Source organism: Carcharhinus amblyrhynchos, unplaced genomic scaffold, assembly GCF_965287045.1.
Source record: "Carcharhinus amblyrhynchos unplaced genomic scaffold, sCarAmb.v2.hapA chromosome_284, whole genome shotgun sequence".
Classification (NCBI taxonomy): domain Eukaryota; kingdom Metazoa; phylum Chordata; class Chondrichthyes; order Carcharhiniformes; family Carcharhinidae; genus Carcharhinus; species Carcharhinus amblyrhynchos.
In genome coordinates, this window is record NW_027650024.1 from 152,857 (window position 1) to 176,481 (window position 23,625).

Below are 23,625 nucleotides of genomic sequence, written 5' to 3' on the forward strand. Positions count from 1 at the left end.
TGCACGGTTTATGTTGTAAAGTGAATTACTAATCAAGACAGGACTGCCTCCTTTTCTCTTCGTACCAAGCTCATAACCAGTGGCAGTGAGATATGGACAACACCTTCAATTATTTTGTCTCTCTCACCCAGATGAACTAGAGTCATTGAGATTTATAGGAGGGAAACAGGCCCTTCAGCCCAACTTGTCCATGCTGCCCCCTTTTTAAAAACCCCTAAGCTATTCCTAATTGCCCGCGTTTGGCCCATATCCCTCTATACCCATCTTATTCATTTAACTGTCTAAACACTTTTTAAAAGACAAAACTGTAGCTGCCTCTACTACTACTTCTGGCAGCTTCTTCCAGACACCAACCACTCACTGTGTGAAAACAATTACCCCTCTGGACACTTCTGTATCTCTCCACTCTCAGCTTAAACCTATGCCCTCTAGTTTTAGACTCCCCTACCTTTGGGAAAAGATATCGACTATCTAGCTGACCTGTGCCCCTCATTATTTTATAAACCTCTATAAGGTCACCCCTCAGCCTCTATGCTCCAGAGAAAAATACTCCAGTCTATCCAACCTCCCCTTATAACTCAAGCCATCAAGCCCTGGTAGCATTCTAGTAAATCTCTTCTGCATTCCTTCTAGTTTAATAATATCCTTTCTATAATAGGGTGACCAGAACTTTACACTGAGAATTCCAATACTGCTGGAACAGAGTTTGTACTCTATCCTTGACAACCTGTTCCACGCACTCACACTAGCTGGGGTTATGTTCCAGAGACATGGGCAGGCCTCTCGGGCGTATTAGCCTTCAATATCAGCGTGGTGAGTAATGGCAGCCAATTCAACCCAAATTCCTTGCTGCCTTCATCAGTAGCTATTGTATATTTTTGACATTGAAGGAGAGTCATTCAGACTTGAAATAGTTTCTCTCCCCGCAGGTGCTGCCAGACTTGCTGAGTTTTTCCAGCATTTTTATGTTGGATTTCCAGCATCTGCAGTATTGTATTTTTATATTCATGTCTCCAAGCTCTATCTCCCTGTCCACCCCAACACAAGAGAAAACTCAATAAACCCGACTGGAATTTTGCCTCCCAGCGCCAGGGACCCAAGTTCGATTCCCAGCTGGGGTCACTGTCTGTACAGAGCATGCACATTCTCCCCATGTCTGCATGGGCTTCCTCCAGGTGCTCCGGTTTCCTCCCAGTCCAAAAGATAAAGCTTATTTATTAGTCACAAGTAAGGCTTATATTAACACTTCAATAAAGTTACTATGAAATTCCCTAGTCGCCCATTTGGGGACAATGCACCTAACCCGCATATTTTTCAGACTGTGGGAGGAAACCGGAGCACCTGGAGGAAGAACATGTAGACTCTGCACTGACAGTGACCCAAGCCGGGAACGTGCTGGTTAGGTAGATTGGTCATGCTAAATTCTTCCTCAGTGTACCTGAACAGGGCACCGGAGTGTGGCGACTAGGGGATTTTCACAGTAACTTCATTGTAGTGTTAACATAAGCCAATTTGTGACACTCACAAACAGTCTCGTCATCCCTCAAATCCTCTCTTTTCTAGAGAAAAGGGCTCCAGTTCATTCAACTTTTCTCAAGAACCTTTTGTGGCAACTGAACTTCAAAAGTTTTAAAGTTCATTTATTTATTAGCGTCACAAGTAATGGTGACATTAACACTACAATGAAGTTGCTGTGAAAATCCCCTAGTCGCCACACTCCGGTGCCTGTTCGGGTACACTGAGGGAGTGTTTAGCACCTAACCAGCATGTTTTTCAGACTGAGGGGGGAAATCGGAGCACCTGGAGGAAACGCACGCAGACATGGGAGGGAGAACATGCAAACACTGTACATTGCCCCAGCTGGGTATCAAACCTGGGTCGCTGGAGCCGAGAGGCAAAATTCCAATCGAGTTTATTGATTTGAGGGAACGAAGATGTTTCCACTTGTGTGCTGGGGGCAGGGAAGGAGGAAACCAGAGCACCCGGAGGAAACCCATGAAGACACGGGGAGAATGTGCAGACTCCACACAGACAGTGACCCGAACCTTGGAATTGAACCAGGGTACCTCGTGCTGTGAGGACCTAGAGGAAGCCCACAGCGACACGGGAGGAGAATATGGAGACTTCATACGGACAGTGACCCAAGCCAGGAATCGAACCTGGGCCCCAGGCGCTGTGAGGCAGCAGTGCTAACCACTGTGCCACCGTGTCTGCCCCAAGATGCTTTAGTGTTGAAGCGAACACTCGGAGTAATATTTCATTGAATCCACATGGTTGTTAAGAGGCTTACCAAGTCTACAGGTTTGGCCCAGTAGTTGGTGACGTTAGCGAGTGCACAGCTGGGCTGCAGATGTTAAGATGATGCTTCAGTTATTATGTTGGATGGTCGAGATGCAGCATGAGCCCACAAAATTCACAGAGTAACTTTTGCAAATGCATTTTCAGTGTAACATCTCAAGTTAGCTGGCATTATAGCAGGGGCCTCCCTGACGGATAATGGAAAATCCACAAATCTTTCAAATTAACTTAACTGCCCAGATTAATTCTAAACAAGGTTACTTCTAAATGAATTCTAGTCGATTTGATTCCCGCAGAGATTGGGACGAACGTGCAAATGGGATGATTAAGATTGCATTCTGGTAAATCGTTGGGTAATCTTGCAGGAAGGTACATAGGGCTACACGGTGGTTAGCACTGCTGCCTCACAGGGCCAGGGACACGGGTTTGATTCCCGGCTTGGTTCACTGTCTGTGTGGGGTTTGTACATTCTCCCTGTGTCTGTGTGGGTTTCCTCCTGCAGGTTAGGTGGGTTGGTCATGCTAAATTGCCCCTTCATGAGCAGGGGCCTAGCTTGGGTAAATGCATGGGGTTATAGAGTCACAGAATCCCTACAGTGCAGAAGGAGGCCACTCGGCCCATCACGTCTGCACAGACCACAATCACACCAAGGCCCATAACCACATATATTTACCCGAGCTAGTCTCCCTGACACTAAGGGGCAATTAAGCATGGCCAATCCACCCTAACCAGCGCGTCTTTCAAACCATGGGAGGAACCCTATGCAGACTCCACACAGGCAGTGACCCAATCCAGGAGATCGATCCAGGTTCCCTGGTGTTGTGAGGCAACAGTGCTAACCGCCATGGCACCCAAATGGATTATGGGGATAGGATTCTGCAGAATACAATAGCACCCCAAAGATGTGTAGGTTAGGTGGATTGGCCATGCTAAATTGCCTCTTAGTGTGGGGGGGATTAGCAGGGTAAATGCATGGGATTATGGTGATTGAGTCTGAGTGGGATTGTTGTTGGTGCAGGCTTGATAGGGCAAATGGCCTCCTTCTGCACTGTAGGGATTCTACAACATTGTGGGCCGAAGGGCCTGTTCCTGTGTTGTACTGCCCTAAATGCTAATGTAATTTGGTCGCAGGCTATACACACTAGGCGCAATGAATTTCAGAAATCTCCTTGGCATCCCCATCTTCTGTGTATTCTACCTGGATAACATTTCCACCAACCCACCACGAGTAACACAAGGAGCTAATAAGTGTAGAAGGTGCTGATATCTATTACACAGAACTGAGTACTGAAGACCAGCCTTCCATGTCAAGTAGCCATTTATTTCCCCTCCAGTTTTCTCCGCTTCTTTCTAGGGTACAGCTCTGTGGCCACAGGTAACGCCCTCCCCTCCCCTCAATTCGCTGAAGTACCTAGCCCACTCTTCCTGAATTCGGCTCATCAGTGAGCGCGACCAGGCTTTTTTGTTTTGACCACACAGGTGTCAAAGTGAACCTTGGTTCCTCAGCTCAGCTCGACAGCAAACGAGATTTTCTACATGGCCAACACAGGGCATGGAGGTGTATATGGTGCTCCAATCGCCACCCCGACAGAGCAATGGCTGATGTTTTACACGTTACGCTTCTGAGCATCTCGAGGCTCTGAAAGGCACTGTAAAAATGCAACATTTTCCCTCCTCTTCTGACCCCAAAAACTATACGCTGAACCCAAATTTCACACCGTCCCACTCTTTACTCAGCGGGTTAGCACTGCTACCTCTCAGCGCCAGAGACCCAGATTCAATTCTGGCCTTGGGTGACTGTCTGTGCAGAGTCTGCACGTTCTCTCCGTGTCTGCGTGGGTTTCCTTCGGTTAGGTGCATTGAACCACAGAATCCCTACAGTGCTAAATTGCCCCTTAATGTCGAAAGATGTGTAGTTTAGGTGGATTGGCCATGCTAAATTGCCCTGAAGTGTCCAAAGATATGCAGGTTAGGCAGATTGGCCATGCTAAATTGCTACTTAGTGGCAGGTGGGATTAGCAGGGATTATGGGGATGGGGCTTGAGAGGGAGCGTCGTCGGTGCAGGCTCTATGGGCCGAATGGTCTCTTTTTGAACCGTAGGGACTCTATGAATCCATGTCTCTCCCGAACCCTTTCAGTAAACGGGAACAAAGCTTCGCTAGGTGACAGAAACACACCCACATGTTGGTCACTGGAACCTCTCTCCACGTACCTGCAATATTTCCACCAGCTCAGGGTTGTGCTTGTCCAGGGCAATGTCAAAGGCGTTTTTGTCGAACTTGCTCAAAGCGTGAACGTCTGCTCCGTACTTTAACAAGATCTCCACCACCTCGCGGTGATCGTGCTCCACCGCCCAGTGTAGAGCTGTCATCTTCAGCATGTCCTTTGCGTTTATATCTGCATTGTTCTGGGTGGGGAGGGAAGAAAACAGGCGTTTTTACAGTCACATCAGCGAGGCAGCCTGCATTCACATACGGGAGGCACACAGAAATGACAGCTGGTGACAGAGGGAGGCTCCTGAGCCTGCCCCACCATTCACTTTGGCCACCCATGACTGTTTACCCACCTTACTTTAATAGCCCTATATATAAAGTCCATCCACCTCGGACGCAACCATTTTAGTTCCCTAGATCCACATCCTTCTGGGAAAGTGAGTTGCAGGTTTACACCTTTACCTGTGACAAAGTGCTTCCTGATTTCACTTCTGAACAGCTTGCCTCTAATCTTATCATGCTCGGGATTCTGCCCACCAGTGGGAATAGTTTCTCCATGTCTACAGGAGGCACAGTGGGATTAGTACTCCTGCCTCACAGCATCAGGGAACCCAGATTCAATTGCAACCTTGGGTCACTGCCTGTGCGGAGTCTGCACCTTCTCCCCATGTTTGCTTGGGTTTTCTCCAGCTGCTCCGGTTTTCTCCAGCTGCTCCAGTTTCCTCCCACAGCCCTAAGATGTGTAGGTTAGGTGGATTGGCCATGCTAAATTGCCCCTTAGTGTCCAAAGATAAAGTTTATTAGTCACAAGTAAGGCTTACATTAACACTGCAGTGAAGTTACTGTGAAAATCCCCTGGTGGCCACACTCCAGCACCTTTTTGGGTACACTGAGGGAGAATTTAGCACGGCCAATGCACCTAACCAGCACATCTTTCAGACTGTGGGAGGAAACCAGAGCACCCGAAGAAAACCCACCCAGACATGGGGGAGAACGTGCAAACTCCACAGAGACAGTGACCCGAGCCAGGAATCGAACCCAGGTCTCTGGCGCTGTGAGGTAGCAGTGCTAACACTGTGCCACCACGTACAGGTTAGATTGATTGGCCATGCTAAATTGCTCCTTAGTGTCCAAAGATGTATGGGTTAGAGGGATCAGCCACAAATACATGGGGTTACAAGGATAAGCCCCGGCTAAGATGCTCTGTCAGAGAGTTGGCGTGGACTCGATGGGCCGAATGGGCTCCTTCTGCACTGTAGGATTCTAAGATTCCAAGATACTGACATTTGAATACCAAACCCCCACCGCCCCCCCCAAAAACTTGCCTCGCACATCTCCCCTAAACTTTTCCCCACACACCTTAAACCCATGTCCCCGAGTACTTGACTTTTCTACCCTAAGAGAGAGCATCTGACGATCCACTCTGGCCATGCCCCTCAATCTTGTAAACCTCTGACAGGTAACCCCCCTCAACCTCCGGCGTCCCAATGAGAACAAACCGAGTTTCTCCAACCTCTCCTCGTAGTTAATACTCTCCAGACCAGGCAACATCCTGGTAAGCCCCTTCTGTACCCTCTGTAGCCTGCTGGGTGTTCCCCCCAACATTGTTTTTTTGCAGATAGATTTAGCATCCCTGCTCCCTCAGCTACCCCGTGAGAAATTGCCCAGTTTGGATCTGAGAAAGACAGACTGGTGCCTGTACTCGAAGCTGAGAATTACGAGCAGCGAAGGAGCAGACTGATGCCAACTGACCCGCTTGTGCAATGCCAACAGCTATGGTTTGAGGGACACACCGCGGTGCTATATTTTTTTTGTTTGAAAAGGAAAGGAGGGGGCTTCTTGTGGACAGGCTTTTCCCAGGGAGATTACCCTGATCAACAGCTCCACAATGCTGGCATGGCCCTCGGCTGCTGCCATGTGCAGTGGCGTCCTGTCGACTTTGGTTCGAGCGTCCCGGCTGACTCCGGCCCGGAGGAGGACTTCTGCGGTCGAGTAATGGCCATACTGGGCTGCAAGGTGAAGAGGAGATGTGCCGAGCTGAGGAAGAGGAGAAGGACACATCAAATTTCATTTCAGCGAAGACACGCCCCAGAGATAAATGGTGCAGACTGGTGGTACGTGTGCTTGAAACAGTAGTTGTTAGACTAGATTAACAGGAATACTTTGCTACGTGAATCATAGAATCCTTACAGTGCAGAATAGAGTCATACAGCATGGAAACAGGCCCTTCAGCCCAACTTGTCCATGCTGCCCTTTTTAAAACCCCAAAGCTAATCCCAATTGCCTGCATTTGGCCCATATCCCTCTATACCCATATTACTCATGTCACTCTCCAAACGCTTTTTAATTCACAAGATTGTACCCGCCTCTACCACCACCTCTGGCAGCTCATTCCTGACATTCACAACCCCGAGTGAAAAAATTGCCCCTCTGGACACTTTCGTGTCTCTCCCCTCTCACCTTAAACCTATGCCCTCTAGTTTTAGGCTCCCTACCTTTGGGAAAAGATATTGACTAGCTGATCTGTGCCCCTCATTATTTTATAGATCTCTAAGATCACCCCTCAGCCTCCTATGCTCCAGAGAAAAAAGCCCCAGTCTATCCAGCCTCTCCTTATAACTCAATCCATCAAGTCCCAGTAGCATCCTAGTATATCTTTTCTGCACTCTTTTTAGTTGAATAATATCCTTTAATAGGGTGACCAGAACTGTACACAGTATTCCAAGTGTGGCCTTGCCAATGTCTTGTACAACTTCAACAAAGATGTTCCAACTCCTGTATTCAATGTTCTGACCAACGAAACCAAGCATGCCGAATGCCTTCTTCACCACTCTGTCCACCTGTGACTCCACTTTCAAGGAGCTATGAATATGTACCCCTAGATCTCTTTGTTCTGTATTTCTCCCCAACACCCTACCAGTAACTGAGTAAGTCCTGCCCTGGTTCGATCTAACAAAATGCATCACCTTGCATTTATCTAAATTAAACTCCATCTGCCATTCATCAGCCCACTGGCCCATTCAAATGCAGCCATTCGGCCCACTGAACCTGCACCAACCATAATTCCACCCAGACCCTATCCCCATAACCACATGCACTTACCCTGCTACCCACCCCCCCCCGACACTAAGGGGCAATTTAGCATGGCCAATCCCCCTAACCTGCACATCTTTGGATACTAAGGAGCAATTTAGCATGGCCAATCCCCTGAACCCACACATCTTTGGACTGAGGGAGGAAACCTGAGCACCCAGAGAAAACCCACACAGACATGTGGAGAACGCACAGATAGTGACACAAACTGGAAATCGAACGCAGGTCTGTGGCACTGTGAGGCAGCAGTGCTAACCCACTGCGCCATCCCATGAGAGTTGCTGAGTTTAAAACAAGCCCCTTCTACATGTCAGGGCTTGCTGGGAAGCAGCTCACAACAACCCAGTCATTCTTCATGCAGAAACCTAAGGCAGTGACCATTATAGGATGACCATCAGGAGACAGCACAGCAACACGTGGCCTCCTGGCTGAATTCTTTGTTAGGATGTGGATAACGCTGGTAAGACCCTGTTTATTTCCCAATTGTGTCTGTCCTGAAGGCTTTGGGGATAGAGAGCATTTTCGCGTTGGCAGGTTGTAACTGGGGCAGTACCGCAAGGATCAGCTATCTCCAATCTGCATTAATGACTCAGACAAAGGGACCAAGAGCGATGTACCTAAAGTCTGCTGACAGCACAAAGTGAGGTGGCGAAGGTGAACCGTGGAGGACGACACAGAGAGACAGGCAGACAGACCACAAAGAGATGTGACAGGCTCTGAATGGGTAACAAAGGGACAAATGAGAGTATAATGAGGGAAAATGCCAGGTTATTTAATTTGGTAGCAGGGACAGAGCAGCAGAATATTAATTTTTTTTAACGAAGGCATGTAATTTGTAAACGTTAATTTTCAGACAGACATGGGCGTACTCGTACAAAGGGCAGACAATTTCTGGAATTTCACAGTAACTTAATCATAAGTAAGGCTGTGATTAATAAATAAACTTTACTTGGGGAAAGGGAGCAAGCAGATGCACCAAGCGACTGGTATGTTTGCTTTTAGTGCAAGGGGATTGCTGTGTAAGAATAAGCTTTGCTACAACTGTACAAGGACACACCTGGAACACCATGCACAATTTGGGCTCTATACCGAGGAAGGATAGATTGGAGGTGGTTCAGTGAGGGTTCGCTGGATTGATCCCTGGGACAAGAGGGCTATCCTATGTTGAGAAGCTGGGTAACCCTTATATTGTCTGGAGTTTAGAAAGCAGAGGTGCCTTAATTGAAGTGTGCAGTATGTCAAAAGGGCATGAGAGAGTAGAGGTTTCTCATGTATGCAGAATTTAGAACACAAGGGCACAAACTCAGGGTAAGAGAGTTATCATTTAAGGGAAACAAAAGGTTGTAAATCTTGGGAATTCTCTACCCAATCAATAGGGCCGTGGATGGTTCATCGTCAAATACATTGAAGACTGCAGTAGACAGGCTTTTGGTCTCTCAGGGAATCATGGGAAATGGAGAGCGGGCAGGAAAATGGCAACAGACAGTCAAGCCCGGCTTGGATTGCTGGACAGTCTCCACAGAACGAATGGGCTACCTCCTGTGCCCATTTCTTATAGCCAGGCACGAGGTGGGAGACTGGAGCGGGCTCGTGTAGGCCACTGTAGCAGATTTCCTGCAGGACATGTTGGGGTTTTAACAACACACTGCCACTTTTCATTTTTTCTGGAGCCAGTCTACAAAAATCAGCAGGGTAAATACGTAGCTACTCCCTCCAAACTATGCATGACCAATTCACCTAACCTGCACATCTTCGGACTCTGAGGATAAATATAGGGCTTGGGTGGAATTGTTGTCAGTGCAGACTCAATGGGCCTAATGGCCTCCTTCTACACTGTAGGTATTCTGTGTTTTTAGGAGGTTGTTGAGAACAATTAACTCCTCAGACTGACTGAAGCCCCAGTCTACATCAGGGAAATTAAACCCTTTCCAGCGATTACAACTGAGGCTTTGGCACTATAGCTTCACCTGCCCTTTGGGAACACTGCCATTGCTATCACTACCCCTCCTTGTCTGTTAACCACCTTTCTTTTAACCAAGATATCCAAGAGCTCCCTGTTCACACCCTCATCCACGTCCTCCCAGTTTATTTCCAATGAGCCTGATGTAGAACAAAGAAAATTACAGCACAAGAACAGGCCCCTTGGCCCTCCAAGCCTGCATCGACCACACTGCCCGTGTGAACTAAAACCCCCCACCCTTCCAGGGACTATATCCCTCTATTCCCAACCTATTCATGTATTTGTCCAGAAGGACACTGTCACATCCCAGTCTTCCCGATTGCATCCACATCTCCTTCCAAACTATAGGCATCCCCTTGACGCCCACCGCTGCTATCCATGTGGTTCCCAGACTTCTGGAATATTCCGAGTCTGCAGCCAGACTGTTGTGGTCTTGAGGTTACAAGGCACCAATTTCCCTTTGGATGCTTCCTGTGGGCGGACCTCGCCTTAATGCTGAACTCCCCGTTTTAAACACAGTTCTTTTTCCTGTAGACAGGTCTCCCCAATTACCAAATCCACGTACCCAATCCGTGGTGAAGGGAGCGCCATTTGCCATTAGTGTTCGCACTTCATCGTCCTGTCCTTTCCGAGCTGCCTCCAACAGCCTCTTCCCCAAATCCACCAGGGACATCTGGTAGATGCAGAAGGAGCAAAAAAAAACAAAAAGGAAAACAGACAAACAGGTCAGTCAGTAACTAAACAGCAACAGCCTGAGGGAGTGAAAACGTATTGCTCACCAAGAAGTAGCAAGAATAATAAATGAAACTCAGGCCATCCACTAGCAGCTGTTGCATGGTTCAACAAGGGACAGACCACAAAATGTTGCAGTCTCAGTCCTGTCAACCTGAGGTTTCCAGCATGTTTTTGCCTCCAGCACTCTCCCTGGAGGGGATGAAATGGGGTGGGAGACGGCAGCAGCAGGGGATGGCTGAGGAAGGGAAAATTAAATTCCAGGTTTCCCCACTGCAGGATCACAGATTTGTTATGGGGCTGAAGACAGCCATTGGGCCCATCAGGTCTTGCGCTGGCTCGCTCTCTAAGTGGTATTACTGCTGAACTGTTATCCAATGGGCTGAATGGCCTCCCCCTACACAACAGGAATCCCTAGGCTTCTAAGGGAGAGGTGATGGCATAGTAGCATTTTCGCAAAACTATTCATCCAGAAACTCAGCTAATGTTCTGGGGGAATCCGGGTTCGAATCCCTGCCCACTGCAGATGGCAGAATTTGAATTCAATAAAAATAAACTCTGGAATTAAGAATGAACCATTGTCAATTGTCAGAAAAACCCATCCAGTTCACTAATGTCCCTTTAGGAAAGGAAATCTGTTGTCCTAACCCAGTCTGGCCTACATGTGACTCCAGAGCAATGTAGCTGACTCTCAAACTACCCTCCAAGGGCAACTAGGGACAGGCAATAAGTGCTGGCCAGCCAGCGAATGAAGAAAAAATTCTCCCAATGGTTTGGTGGGAGGCAGAGAGAGGTGGAACACACACACAAATTATTCAGTGGAGCCCCCCAATTTGATTGAAAGTTTATTTATTAGTCACAAGCAGGCTTACATTAATATTTCAATGAGGTTATTGTGAAAATCCCCCAGTCACAAAATCATCATCATAGAATCCCTACAGTACAGGAGGAGGCTATTTGGCCCATTGGGTCTGTACAGACTACAATCCCTCTTCCTGTATCCCCACACATTTACCCTGCTACTAGGGATAATTTGGCAAGGCTAATACACCTAACCTGCACATCTTTGGAGTGTGGGAGGAAACTGGAGCACCCAGAGGAAATCCACGCAGACATGGGGAGAACATGAAGACTCCACGAGGGGGGGGCGGGTGGGAAGCTGCAGAAAGGAAAATTCCGTATTTCCCACTGCTCATTGCAGGATCACAGGATTGTTATGGGGCTGGAGATAGCCAGTAGGCCCATTGGTTTTTGTGCTGGCTCTCCCTCCAGGTGAGTGTTGTAACTCAGTGCCATTCCCACGTTTTTCCCCCCATGCCTCAGCACCCAAGAGGGCATTAGACGATGATTAATGTGCTTCGATTGAACCTGCCCCCACCACACTTCCAGGTCGCGCACTCCAGTTTTGATCCCCTCGTTGTGAGAGAAGTTATTGCAAATAACTTTTGTTTTATTCATTCATGGGACTTGGACATCATTGGCTGGGCCAGTGTTTATTACTACCCAACCCTAGTTGCCCTTGAGCTGAGCCACTTCAGTTGAGAGTCAACCACATTGCTGTGGCTCTGGAGTCACATGTAGACCAGGCTGGTGTAAAGATGGCAGATTTCCTTCCCTGAAGGAAACCACTTGGGTTTTTCCAACAACGGGTCATCAGTAGACTCTTAATTCTTGATATTATTTGTATTGAATTCAAATTCCACCATCTGCCATGGCAGGAATAGAACCCGAGTCCCCTAGAACATTAGCTGAATTTCTGGGTTAATAGTCTAGTGATAATACCATGAGGGCCATCGCAAGGTCCTTAAATCTGTACCCTCATGTTGTTGATCCCAAATGGGAACAGTTTTGCCCTATACCCTGTTGATCCCTTTGTGATTCTGAGTATCTCTATCAAGTCTCCCCTTAGTTTTCTTCTGTCCAAGGAGAACAGTTCAACACACCACTATAGGAGGAGGTAAATGCATTGGAGAGTGCAGAAGAGGTTTACAAGAATGGTCCCCAAGGATGAGAAACCTTCAGTCAGGAGGACAGATCACAGAGACTGGGACGACTTCTTGGGAAGAGGAAAGCTACGAGGAGAAATGATAGAAGTGTTTAAAATCACGAGGGGGATTGGACAAGGTACATAGGAAGAAACTCGCAGAAGGATCAAAACGCGAGGGATGCAGATTTAAAAGTGATTTGCAAAAGAAGCAAAATGCGACATGAGAAAAATCATTTTCACAGAACGAGCGGTCGGGGTCTGGAACGCACTGCCTAGAAGTGTGTGGAGGCAGGTTCAATCGAGGCATTCGAAAGGAAATCAGCTGATTGTTGAATAGAAACAACGTGCAGGAGTTATGGGGAATGGAACTAAGTCATAATGCTTGTTTGGAGAGCCGGTGCGGACAAGGCAGGCTGAATGGCCTCCTTGTGTGCTGTAGCAGTTGTGTGAATCAGGACACATCTGATTTCATCAGAAGGGCAAAAGAAAAAAAATAATTTACAAGCACAGCTTAGGGCAGCACGCAGCACTGCTGTCTCGCAGCGTCGGGTTCAATTCCCGGCTTGGGAAAAAAGGACTATAGTTGCTCTAATTCCGCTCTTAAAGCCAGCATTCAAGTGATTATTTGACTCAAATTTTTTTAAAAAGTTTAAAATTCCAACTGCGGGGGTTAAAAAAAGGACTTAGATGCTCCAATTCCCTTCTTACAGCCAGCACTTAAGTGATAATTGCTGGGCAGTGTGGTAGCACAGTGATTAGCACTGCTGCCTCTTAGTCCCAGGGACCGATTCCCGGCTTGGCTCATTGTCTTTGGGAAGTTTGCACGTTCTCCCCATATCACCAAGCCTCCACGCACTTCTAGGCAGTGCGTTCCACCAAGATTGGTGGAACGGCAAATTGTGCGGAGGGTGTGGAGAGTCTGCAGAAGGATCTAGATAGGCTGGGCGAATGGGCCAGGAACTGGCAAATGGAATTTAACGTTGGCAAGTGTGAGGTTGTCCACTTTGGTAGGAATAATGGTAGGAAGGACTATTACTTACGGGGCGAAAAACTGCAGCATGTGACGGTGCAGAGGGACCTTGGGGTCCTTGTGCATGAGTCGCAAAAACCCAGCCTGCAGGTGCAGCAGGTGGTCAGGAAGGCGAATGGGATGCTGGCCTTCATAGCGAGGGGGATTGAATATAAAAGTAGGGAGGTCTTGCTGCAGCTGTATAGGGCACTGGTGAGGCCGCAGCTGGAGTACTGTGTGCAGTTTTGGTCGCCGCACTTACGCAAGGATATTTTGGCCTTGGAGGGAGTGCAGAGGAGGTTTACTAGGCTGATTCCGGAGTTGAGGGGGTTGAACTATGAGGAGAGGCTGAATAAACTAGGCTTGTACTCGTTAGAGTTTAGAAGAATGAGGGGAGATCTCACTGAGACGTATAAGATGTTGAATGGGATGGATAGATTAGAGGTGGAGAGGCTCTTCCCGCTCAGTAAGGACAGTAGGACTAGGGGGCACAGCCTCAAGATAAGGGAGGGGGGGTTTTTTAGAACGGAGTTGAGGAGGAACTTCTTCACTCAAAGGGTGGTGAATCTCTGGAATTCTCTGCCTGTTGAAGTGGTGGAGGCTGCCTCGCTCAATATTTTTAAGACGCGGGTTGACAGGTTTTTGATAGGCAAGGGGATTAAGGGTTATGGGGAGAGGGCGGGAATGTGGAACTGAGCCATGACAGATCAGCCATGATCTTATTGAATGGTGGGGCAGGCTCGAGAGGCTAGATGGCCTACTCCTGCTCCTATTTCTTATGTTATCTGTGTGGGTTTCGTCCGGGTGCTCCGGTTTTCTCCCACAGTCCAAAAGATGTGCATCAGGTGGATTGGGCATGCTAAATTAGTGTCGCGGGACTAGCTAGGGTAAACAGTTACGGGGATAGGGCCCGAGTGGGACAGTGGTCGGTGCAGACTCGATGGTCCAAATGGCCGCCTTCTGCACTGTAAGGTTCTATAGTTCTATGACCCATCTGTGGTCCACTCCACACTCTTCCACACCCAGGTTTTAAAAGACTGCAGGAAGGAAAGCCCTATCGAGTTAAGGACAGACATCCAGTTACTTTCGACTCCAGCCGTATGGAAAACTTTAGCCAGCCCTGTCTGCAATATGATTTAATTGGAACGGCCAGCCATCTTACACTGGCTGCACTCCCATCCTCAGCCCACACTGCAATTTACACTTCCAACTTGGAAAAGAACTTGACACGATGGGGCGCTGGGGGAGGGAAGAGAGCAACAGAGCAAGACTCCATCCTTAGAAGCCATTGCCCAGAATGGAGCAGACAAACCCAAATCCATCCCTTGCTGGATCCAAAAACCAAATTCAAAATCCAATTCAAAGTGCCCACAAAAGAGACAAACAAGATCCTAACAGAAGATAGGAGAAGGCCATTTGGCCCTTCGAGCCTGTTCCGCCATTCATCATGATCGTGGCTGATCGTCCAACTCAATTGCCTAATCTGGCTTTCTCCCCATAACCTTTGGTCCCGTTCGCCCTAAGTGCTACATCCAGCAGCCTCCTGAATACATTCAATGTTTTGGCATCAACTACTTCCTGTGATAATGAATTCCACAGGCTCACCACTCTTTGGGTGAAGAAATGTCTCCTCATTTCTGTCCTAAATGGTCTACCCCACATCCTCAGATTGTGACCCCTGGTTCTGGATCCCCCCAACCATTGGGGGGGGGGGGGGGGGCATCCTCCCTGCATTTACCCTGTCTGGTCCTGTTAGAATTTTGTAAGTCTCTATGAGATTCCCTCGCCTCATTCGTCTGAACTCCAGCAAAAACAACCCTAACCTAGTCGATCTCTCATACACCAGTCCCGCCATCCCTGGATTCAGCCTGGCAAACCTTCACTGCACTCCCTCGAGAGCAAGAGCACCCTTCCTCAGAAAAGGAGGCCAAAGCCGCACACAATATCCTAGGTGTGGCCTCACCAAGACCCTGTGTAATTGCAACAACACATCCCTACTCCTGTACTTGAAACCTCTCACAATGAAGGCCAACATACCATTTGCCTTCTTTACCACCTGCATGCTTACCTTCAGTGGCTGAGGCACCCAGGTCCCGCTGCACAGTCCCACCTCCCAAATTTACAGCCATTCAGGTAGTAATCTGCCACCTTGTTTTTGCTTCCAAAGTGAATAGCCTCTCACTTATCCAAATTATTGCATGCCATCTCAGGCTTGATCTTACTCATTCAATCTTTGCTGTGCTTTCATTTCTAAAGATTACTAATTTCTGTATTCTCCTCCCCACTGTACATCCCTAATCAGTGCTTCACAACTTAGAACTTTAATAGTATTCTCGTTATAATCTCACTTTATCCACATTTAGAAGGGAAGCGGAGAACGCTGCCCCAGTGAAGGCACTGAAACACCACCACTGGAGGGGTGTATAGTTACAGGGTGCATCAAGTTTACAGAGCCACTGCAAATGTTGACACATTAGTTTGGAATGAAAATATTAAATATACAGGACTTTCAGCCAAGTGGCTGAATCATAGCTATTGATCCCAACCCAATTATCCCTCCCCCACTGTCCCAGCTTCAACTCCCCAGAGGAATGGGAGATTGCCTGCTACATGTGTGCCATATGCTCCTCATATGGGCATCACCCGGTGGTGATGCACATTGCTAACACTGGATGGAGGTTCCTGAGCTGCAGATTCTAACCACCCCCCCCCTTCCATATATCTACGGCCAACACTAAATGTCAATTGAACTTGGGTCTGTACTCATTGGAGTTTAGAAGGATGAAGGGGGATCTAATTGAAGCTTACTGAGGCCTGGATAGGGTGGACGTGGAGAGGATGTTTCCACTAGCAGGAAAAACTAGAACCAGAGGGCACAACCTCAGGCTAAAGAGACGATCCTTTAAAACAGAGATGAGGAGGAATTTCTTCAGCCAGAGAATGCTAAATCTGTGGAACTCTTTGCCGCAGAAGGCTGTGGAGGCCAGGGCATTGAGTCTCTTTAAGACAGAGATAGATAGGTTCTTGATTAATAAGGAGATCAGGGGGTTATGAGGAAAAGGCAGGAGAATGGGGATGAGAAAAATATCAGCCATGATTGAATGGCGGAGCAGACTTGATGGGCAAATGGCTTAAATCTGCTCCTATGTCTTATGGACTTGTCCTGACCTTACTGAAAATGTGGAAGCCAAGGCAGATACCCAAGTGTAAACAGGAGGGGCGCTCAGGGTGTAGAGTTTATAGGAACTGACAGTATTGTGACAACGCAATGTCAGAATGTTTAGGTTCAGCTCCACTTTAGAGACTTGTAAACATGATGTCGGCTGATGGTTCGGAGAATGATTGCACTGGCTGCGATGTCAGTTTTTGGACAGGCTCTGCCCGCTCTCTCAGGTAGACAGCTGTCCCTGAATGAGCAACAGAGTTCAACTGGTCCCCGTTAAGTCAAAGTCACCAAAACACACAGTCATTAATCATTCTGGGATCATACTGTTGCACAAAATCAGCTGTTCCCTGCTATAAAACAGCGAAGGCAATTTGAGAGTGTTTCAATGGCAGTGTAATGCTTTCCCAAGATCGCAAGAAGCTCTTTAAACAACAGGAGAGTTAGAGGGCAACATCCGTAGGCGTGGGTTCCTTCTTTAATAAGCACCACTGATGCTGGACCATATAGCCAATAGAGGAAGAATCACAAGTCTGAGGTCACGTACCAACCGACTCAAGAACAGCTTCTTCCCTGCTGCTGTCAGACTTTTGAATGGACCTGTCTCGCGTTAAGTTGATCTTTCTCTACACCCTAGCTGTGACTGTAACACTACATTCTGCACTCTCTCCTTTCCTTCTCTATGAACAGTATGCTTTGTCTGTACAGCATGCAAGAAACAATACTTTTCACTGTATCCCAATACATGTGACAATAATAAATCAAGAATTAACACTGCAGAAGTTCCCACTGAAGAAGGCTACACCAGAATAAAAGAATGAAACATTTGCACAAACTGACAGCCGAAAAGCCTCATTTTCTCCCATAGGGTGGTGGCAGTGTGGAGGAACAGTGCCTGACTCTCACACTAGTTAAGTTTCAAGCCAAACTAAAATGTAATGCAAGTGTAATTAGAACCAGGAGCAGCCCTTGCTGCTTCCTGTCTAGGGCGGGTTTTGGAAACCGTTCCAGGAGTAATTGTGATGTAATGAGAAAATTGGAGTCATGAAATGCTGTTTGTGCAAAACTTGGACTTGTTTTTCAGAGATTTTGAATGCGCTTGGGGAATTCAAGAGAGAGAGAGATAAAAACACAAACTTCAGCAGTTGCACATTGGAGCTCTTCAAGACCAGGAACTTCCTTTCTTCCTCACCCAAAACAACCACGAGTCACACGACGGCCTCGCACGAAACTGAATCCCTATTTCTGGGGGCAAATGTGCCACGGAAAGTGCAAACGTGCTTCGAAACACTGAAGCGTAGCATCAGGCAGTAACCCAACGGGGGCGGCACGGTGGTTAGCACTGCTACCTCACAGCTGGCGGTTTGCAATGCCAGGAACCCGGGTTCAATTCCGGCCTCGGGTCACTGTTTGTGCGGAGTTTGCACATACTCCGTGTCTGCATGGGTTTCCTCCAGGTGCTCCAGTTTCCTCCCACATTCCAAAGATGTGCAGGTTAGGTGGTTTGGCCATGCTAAATTGCCCTTTAGTGTCAGAGGGACTAGCTAGAGTAAATGCATGGGGTTGCGGGCCTGGGTGGGATCATGGTCAGTGCAGACTCAATAGGCCAAATGGCCTCCTTCGACACTATAAGGATTCCATACAACTGGAAATTCAGCATCAAGGTGCACTGATGTAGCACCTTAAATGCACAAAATCTCAAATGGCCCTTCACAGAGGAGAAACAAGTAGATAACCCATTCTTAACCATTATGAAGAGGTTGATTTTATATTATGAAACAGCTTCTTCCCTGCTGTTAAAATGGACCTACCTTGCACTAAGTTGATCTTTCTCTACACCCTAGCTGTGACTGTAACACTACATTCTGCACTCTCTCCTTTCCTTCTCTATGAATGGTATGCTTTGTCTATATAGCACGTGAAAAACAATACTTTTCACTATATCCCAATACATGTAACAATGACAAATCAAATATTTAATATTAAAGACCAGTAACTCCACATATCTTACGAGGAAAGATTGAACAAACTTGGGCTGTTTTCCCTTGAGAGACGTCAGCTGAGGGGGGATCTAATAGAGGTTTATAAGATTATGAAGGGGATAGATAGAGTAAATGGTGGTAAGCTTTTTCCGCTATTAGAAATGGATAGAACGAGGGGTCACGGGCTTAGGGTGAGGGGGGCTAGGTATAACACAAATATTAGAGGGCAGTTTTTCACGCAAAGGGTAGTGGGGGTGTGGAATGCACTGCCGAGTAAGGTGGTGGAAGCAGGCACGCTAGGGTTGTTTAAGAGTCACTTAGACAGCCACATGAGCGGTCCACATATAGGGGGATATAGCAGGCCTTACTAAACATTGTAGGCTTGGGATTCCGTTTTTGCCTCAGGGATGTTACAGTCTTTGCCTGTTTAATAATGAATTTTTTGTCTCCACAGGCATTTAAGTCCACCTTGTTGACCAGCAAGGGGCATGCATGCGGCAGGTTGAGTGGGCTGCTCTTGGATGTTGCTTCGGGAGTTGCCTATTGCTTCACGTCGTTAGTGTGCTTAAACTGGACCATCTCGAGGGCAACATGACAGCTCAGAGACTATCTCTGTTGCTGTGCGGACACATGGATTTGGGCCTGTGTCTGTGGGAGTTTGCGCGTTCTCCCCGTGGTTGCGTGGGTTTCCTCCGGGTGCTCCAGTTTCCTCCCACATCCCAAAGATGCGCTTTTAGGCTGATTGATTGGGTAACAAATTGTCCCTATATTGGACCTCCCTGATCCTCGCACATTAGGCGTAGACTGAAATCATGAATAGGTCACTGAGACAATGGGACGGCGGCGCGGGCTCGTTGGGCCGAAAGGCCTGTTTCCCGTGCTGTGTTGTTCTTTGTTCTTTGTATATCGTCAAATTAGAAAGTCCTAAGAATTTATTTTTGAAAACTGTGCGTGATTTTCCCTTTTGTAAAGGGTATGTAAAATAAAAACCACGATGGTGATTTAGGAATGTTTACAAACATTCATTAGAACAGTCATGATGCTGTGCAGCAAACAATCCCACCTACAGATCCCCAGTTTCTTCCACAAGGAACAGTTCTCCCGTCAAAAAGATTTTTTTAAAAATTTTTCCATGGGGGATGGCCTTTGCTGGCTAGGCCAGCATTGGCTGGCCACCCCTAGCAGTCTGCATGGGATGGGTACAGCCACAGTGCTGCTGGGGAGGGACTTCCAGAACCCAGCAATGGGATTAGGTGGGAGTTCAGATTTTCTAATGTGTCAGTGCAGACTCAATGGGCCAAAAGGCCTCTTTCTGCTCTGAATGGTTCTAATACATAAGAACATAAGAACATAAGAAATAGGAGCAGGAGTAGGCCATCCAGCCCTTCGAGCCTGCCCCGCCATTCAATAAGATCATGGCTGATCTGTCGCTGCTCAGTTCCACTTTCCCGCCCTCTCCCCATAACCCTTAATCCCCTCTCCTATCAAAAACCCATCAATACCGTGACCATCCAAATCAGGATGGTGTTCCCCATGTATCGGCTGCCCCGCACCCCCACCCCCTCTTGTTCTTCTAGGTGGTAGAGGTGGCAGGTTTGGAAGGTGCTGTTGAAGGCGCCTTGGCAAGTCGCTGCTGTGCATCTTGTAAATGGTACACGGCTGCCGTTGTGTGGCGGCAGTGGAGGGCATGCACACTTCAAGGTATTGGATGGAGCGCTGATCAAGTGGAATACTTGGTTTTGGCTCGTCTGGGCTAAGGGAAGTATTCCATCACACTCCTGCCTTGTGCCGTGTGGATGGTGAACAGACACCAGTTGGCACTGCTGCCTCACAGCGCCAGGGACCCGGGTTCGATTCCCGGTTTGGGTCAGTGTGTGTGTGTGTGTGTGTGTGTGTGTGTGTGTGTGTGTGTGGAGTCTGCACATTCTCCCCACGTCTGTGTGGGTTTCCTCCAGGTACTCCAGTTTCCTCCCACAGTCCAAAAGACGTGGTGGTTAGGGTGCATTGGCCGTGCTAAATTCTCCCTCAGTGTAACCCGAACAGGTGCCAGAGTGTGGCAACTCGGGGATTTTCACAGTAACTTCTTTGCAGTGTTAATGTAAGCTGTGTCAGTGTTGTAATTGTACTGGAACAACTTGGCTAGGGACATGGCTGGTTCAGGAGCACTGTCAGTACGTTGTCAGGGTCTTTGCGATATTCAATGCCTTCCAATGTTTCCTAATGAAGGCTGGCTTCTGTGAGGCAGGGGGATCTCAGGAGGTGGCAAGATAGGTCAAACACTCGCCACTTTATGTTTGCAATCCAGATAAATTCTGAGAAATGTCAACTTTGCAAGAAAGCCAAACAGAGAGTCTTAAGACAGGAAGAGGGAGGTGGAAGGGTTTAGGGATATAATTTCAGAATATGGGGCTTATACAGCTGAAGACAAAAGGACAAGTAGCGGGGTGAAAAGAAGGCGGAGGATGTACAAGGACAAGAGCTGCAGGAACAGTGCTTTCTTAAGAGTAGGAAGGAGCAATAGGAAGGGGCAGGAGGAATGGGAGAAATCGACCCAATGTGGGATAGGAGACTGGTGGCAGACTTTGCTTGAGCTACACAAATGGAGCATTTAGCCCATCCAGTCTGCTCAATCACTCCTTGGCTGTTCTCATTGTGAGCTTAACTCCACTTTCCTGTCCTGTATTAACCTATCTAATCCTGGATTTCTGTGTAGAACAAAAATCCGTCCAACTTAATCTTCAATGCACTTAATGGCCTGGCATCCACTGCCCTCTGGCAGAGAGAACACCAAACAACGATGACTTTCAGAAGGAATTTTTCCTCATCACCATCTTGTACTCTGAATCTGTGCCCCCTTGTTCTAGGTTTCCCCATGATGGGAAACATCCATTCAGCACCTGCCCTGTCAAGCCAACTCTGAATTTTAACCATTTCAATATTATCACCTCTCTTTCTTCTAAACTCCAATAAGCATAGGCCCAACCTTTGCACTTAAGATTAAACCCCCTCAACTCAGGAATCAGCCCCAGTGAACCTTTCCTGAACTGTCTCCAATGCAAGTGTTCCCTCCTTAAATAAGGAGACCCAAATTGTACGTAGGACTCTAGGTGTGGTCTTGCCAATGCCCTATGCAGTTACAGCAAGACTTCCCTCCATTTAATACTCCATCCCCCTTGTGATAAAGGCCAACAATACACTCCCCTGTCTAATTACTTGCTTTCCCTGTATGCATCATGTACAAGCACACCCAGGCCTCTCTGCACTACATCATTCTGCCTTCTCTCCATCCAAACAATATTGTTTTTAAAGTTTTTTTTTAATTAGTCACAAGTCGGCTTGCATTAACACTGCACAAAATTACTATGAAAATCCCCTAGTCACCACACTTTGGTGCCTGTTCAGGTACACAGCACGTCTTTTGGATTGTGGGAGGAAATCGGAGCATTTGGAGAAAACCCATGGGGGTTTCCGTGGGGAGAATGTGCAGGCTCCACACAGACAGTGACTTAAGCCAGGAATTGAATCTGAGTCCCTAACGCTGTGAGACAGCAGTGCTAACCACCATGCCAGTTTTTCTATCCTCCCCAAAGTGGGGAGACCGAATTTCTGCCTATTCTCTTAACCTAGGCCCCTCTGCAGACTCTCTGCCTTCCACACAACTTGCAGGCTACAGTTCACAAAGCAGGGGTGGGGAGGGATAGATAGCCACCCAGAAGAGCTTTGAAATAGTCAACTCTGGAGGGAACAAAAGAACAGGCAAGGATTTCAACAGCATAAACGATGGGGCTGGATGGAAACGGACAACATTAGGGGAGCAGCAGCTCAGTCTGGAGTCGAGCAAGGTGCCATAGAGCAGACAGCAATGGTTGCAGAAGGGCTGGATATGGTAGCATGGGTATGGAGTTGCGCGATGGGGCCAAAGGCATTGTTCCCATCATCCCATTGTTTAAGAGGAGGAAATTGCAGTGGCTTATCCAGGGCCAGATGTGAAACAAACAACCCAAGATGTGGCGGCGGGGAGGCGTGGAGTAGGAGCTGAGTGATATTAGAGTGTGTGTGTGTGTGTGTGTGCGTGTGCGCAAGTTGACCCTCAAGTCTTCAGACGATATCACGTGCAGCAAGTGGATGAGGCTCTGGGGCCAAGGGTCGATCTTTGGGGATCAGGTGCTATGTTACAGGGGCTGGAAAGTTGTTATTATCAGCAATTTGTGCTGCCTTTTAAGTAGTACACTCCAGATGAAGGAATCAGATAGTTGGTTACCACTGATTGCCCCAGTCAGTCAAGAGGCTCAAATCAGAGATTTCTAAGACAAGTACAATTATTCATCTCTACCAAAAGCAGAATTTCACACGAGTTAGGAGTACTGTGCTGCAAAGTGTCTCAATCTAGCAGACTGAGCATTTCCATCTTTTCTGGATCTGCTAGCTAACGAGTGACCGTAGGAATGTAGACCATTTAGTCCTTCTGGTACATTCCATCATTCAATTAGCATTCAATTAGCCTTCAATTAGACTGCAACACCGTTCGGCCTGGTCCTGCTGGGCACATTGAAGGAAGCCTACATTTCACCCTTTGATGACATCCTCTTCCCCTCCAAAAACATTTCATCAGGTTTTTAATGCTCAGTTTGCAGCAACAGGGAATGGCACGGTGGCACAGTGGTTAGCACGGCTGCCTCACAGTGCCAAGGACCCAGGTTCAAATCCAGGCTCAGGTCACTGTCTATGTGGAGACTGCACATTCTCCCCGTGTCTGCATGGGTTTTCTCTGGGTGCTCTGATTTCCTCCCACAGTCCAAAGATGTGTAGGTTAGGTGGATTGTCCTTGCTAAATTGTCCCTTAGTGCCCAAAGATCTGAGTGTTAGGTGGATTGGCCATGGTAAATTAATCTGAGTGTCGGGGGGATTAGCAGGGTAAATTTGTGACATTACGGGAATAGGGCCTGAGTGGGACTGTGGACGGTGCAGACTCAACGCACTATAGGGATTCTATGAGATGATCTCATTATTATTACATTACTGTCTACCAGCTTCCTACATTACAACACAGACAAAGCTTACAAGGTACACTGGTTGCAAAGTGCTTTTGGACAGTCTAACTTTGTGAAAGAAGCTACAAAATTCAGTCAGTTCTTTCAGACAATATGCACACACCAAGACGACATTGTGCCAGCAAGTAGCATCTTA

At 47.6% G+C, this 23,625-nt stretch overlaps 1 protein-coding gene across 3 annotated transcripts in view; it reads right to left on the minus strand.

Annotated features, from left to right (window-relative positions):
• LOC145339004 (GA-binding protein subunit beta-1-like) overlaps positions 1–23,625 on the minus strand; it is a 52,630-nt gene that overhangs the window by 14,756 nt on the left and 14,249 nt on the right. For all 3 annotated transcript variants that reach the window (XM_080183428.1, XM_080183427.1, XM_080183429.1), the window contains exons 2-4: positions 10,131–10,238; positions 6,382–6,549; positions 4,512–4,706 (exon numbers count right to left, since the gene is read on the minus strand). In XM_080183428.1, the coding sequence (XP_080039554.1) occupies positions 4,512–4,706; positions 6,382–6,549; positions 10,131–10,238 (471 nt within the window). The remainder of the gene's footprint in view (positions 1–4,511; positions 4,707–6,381; positions 6,550–10,130; positions 10,239–23,625) is intronic.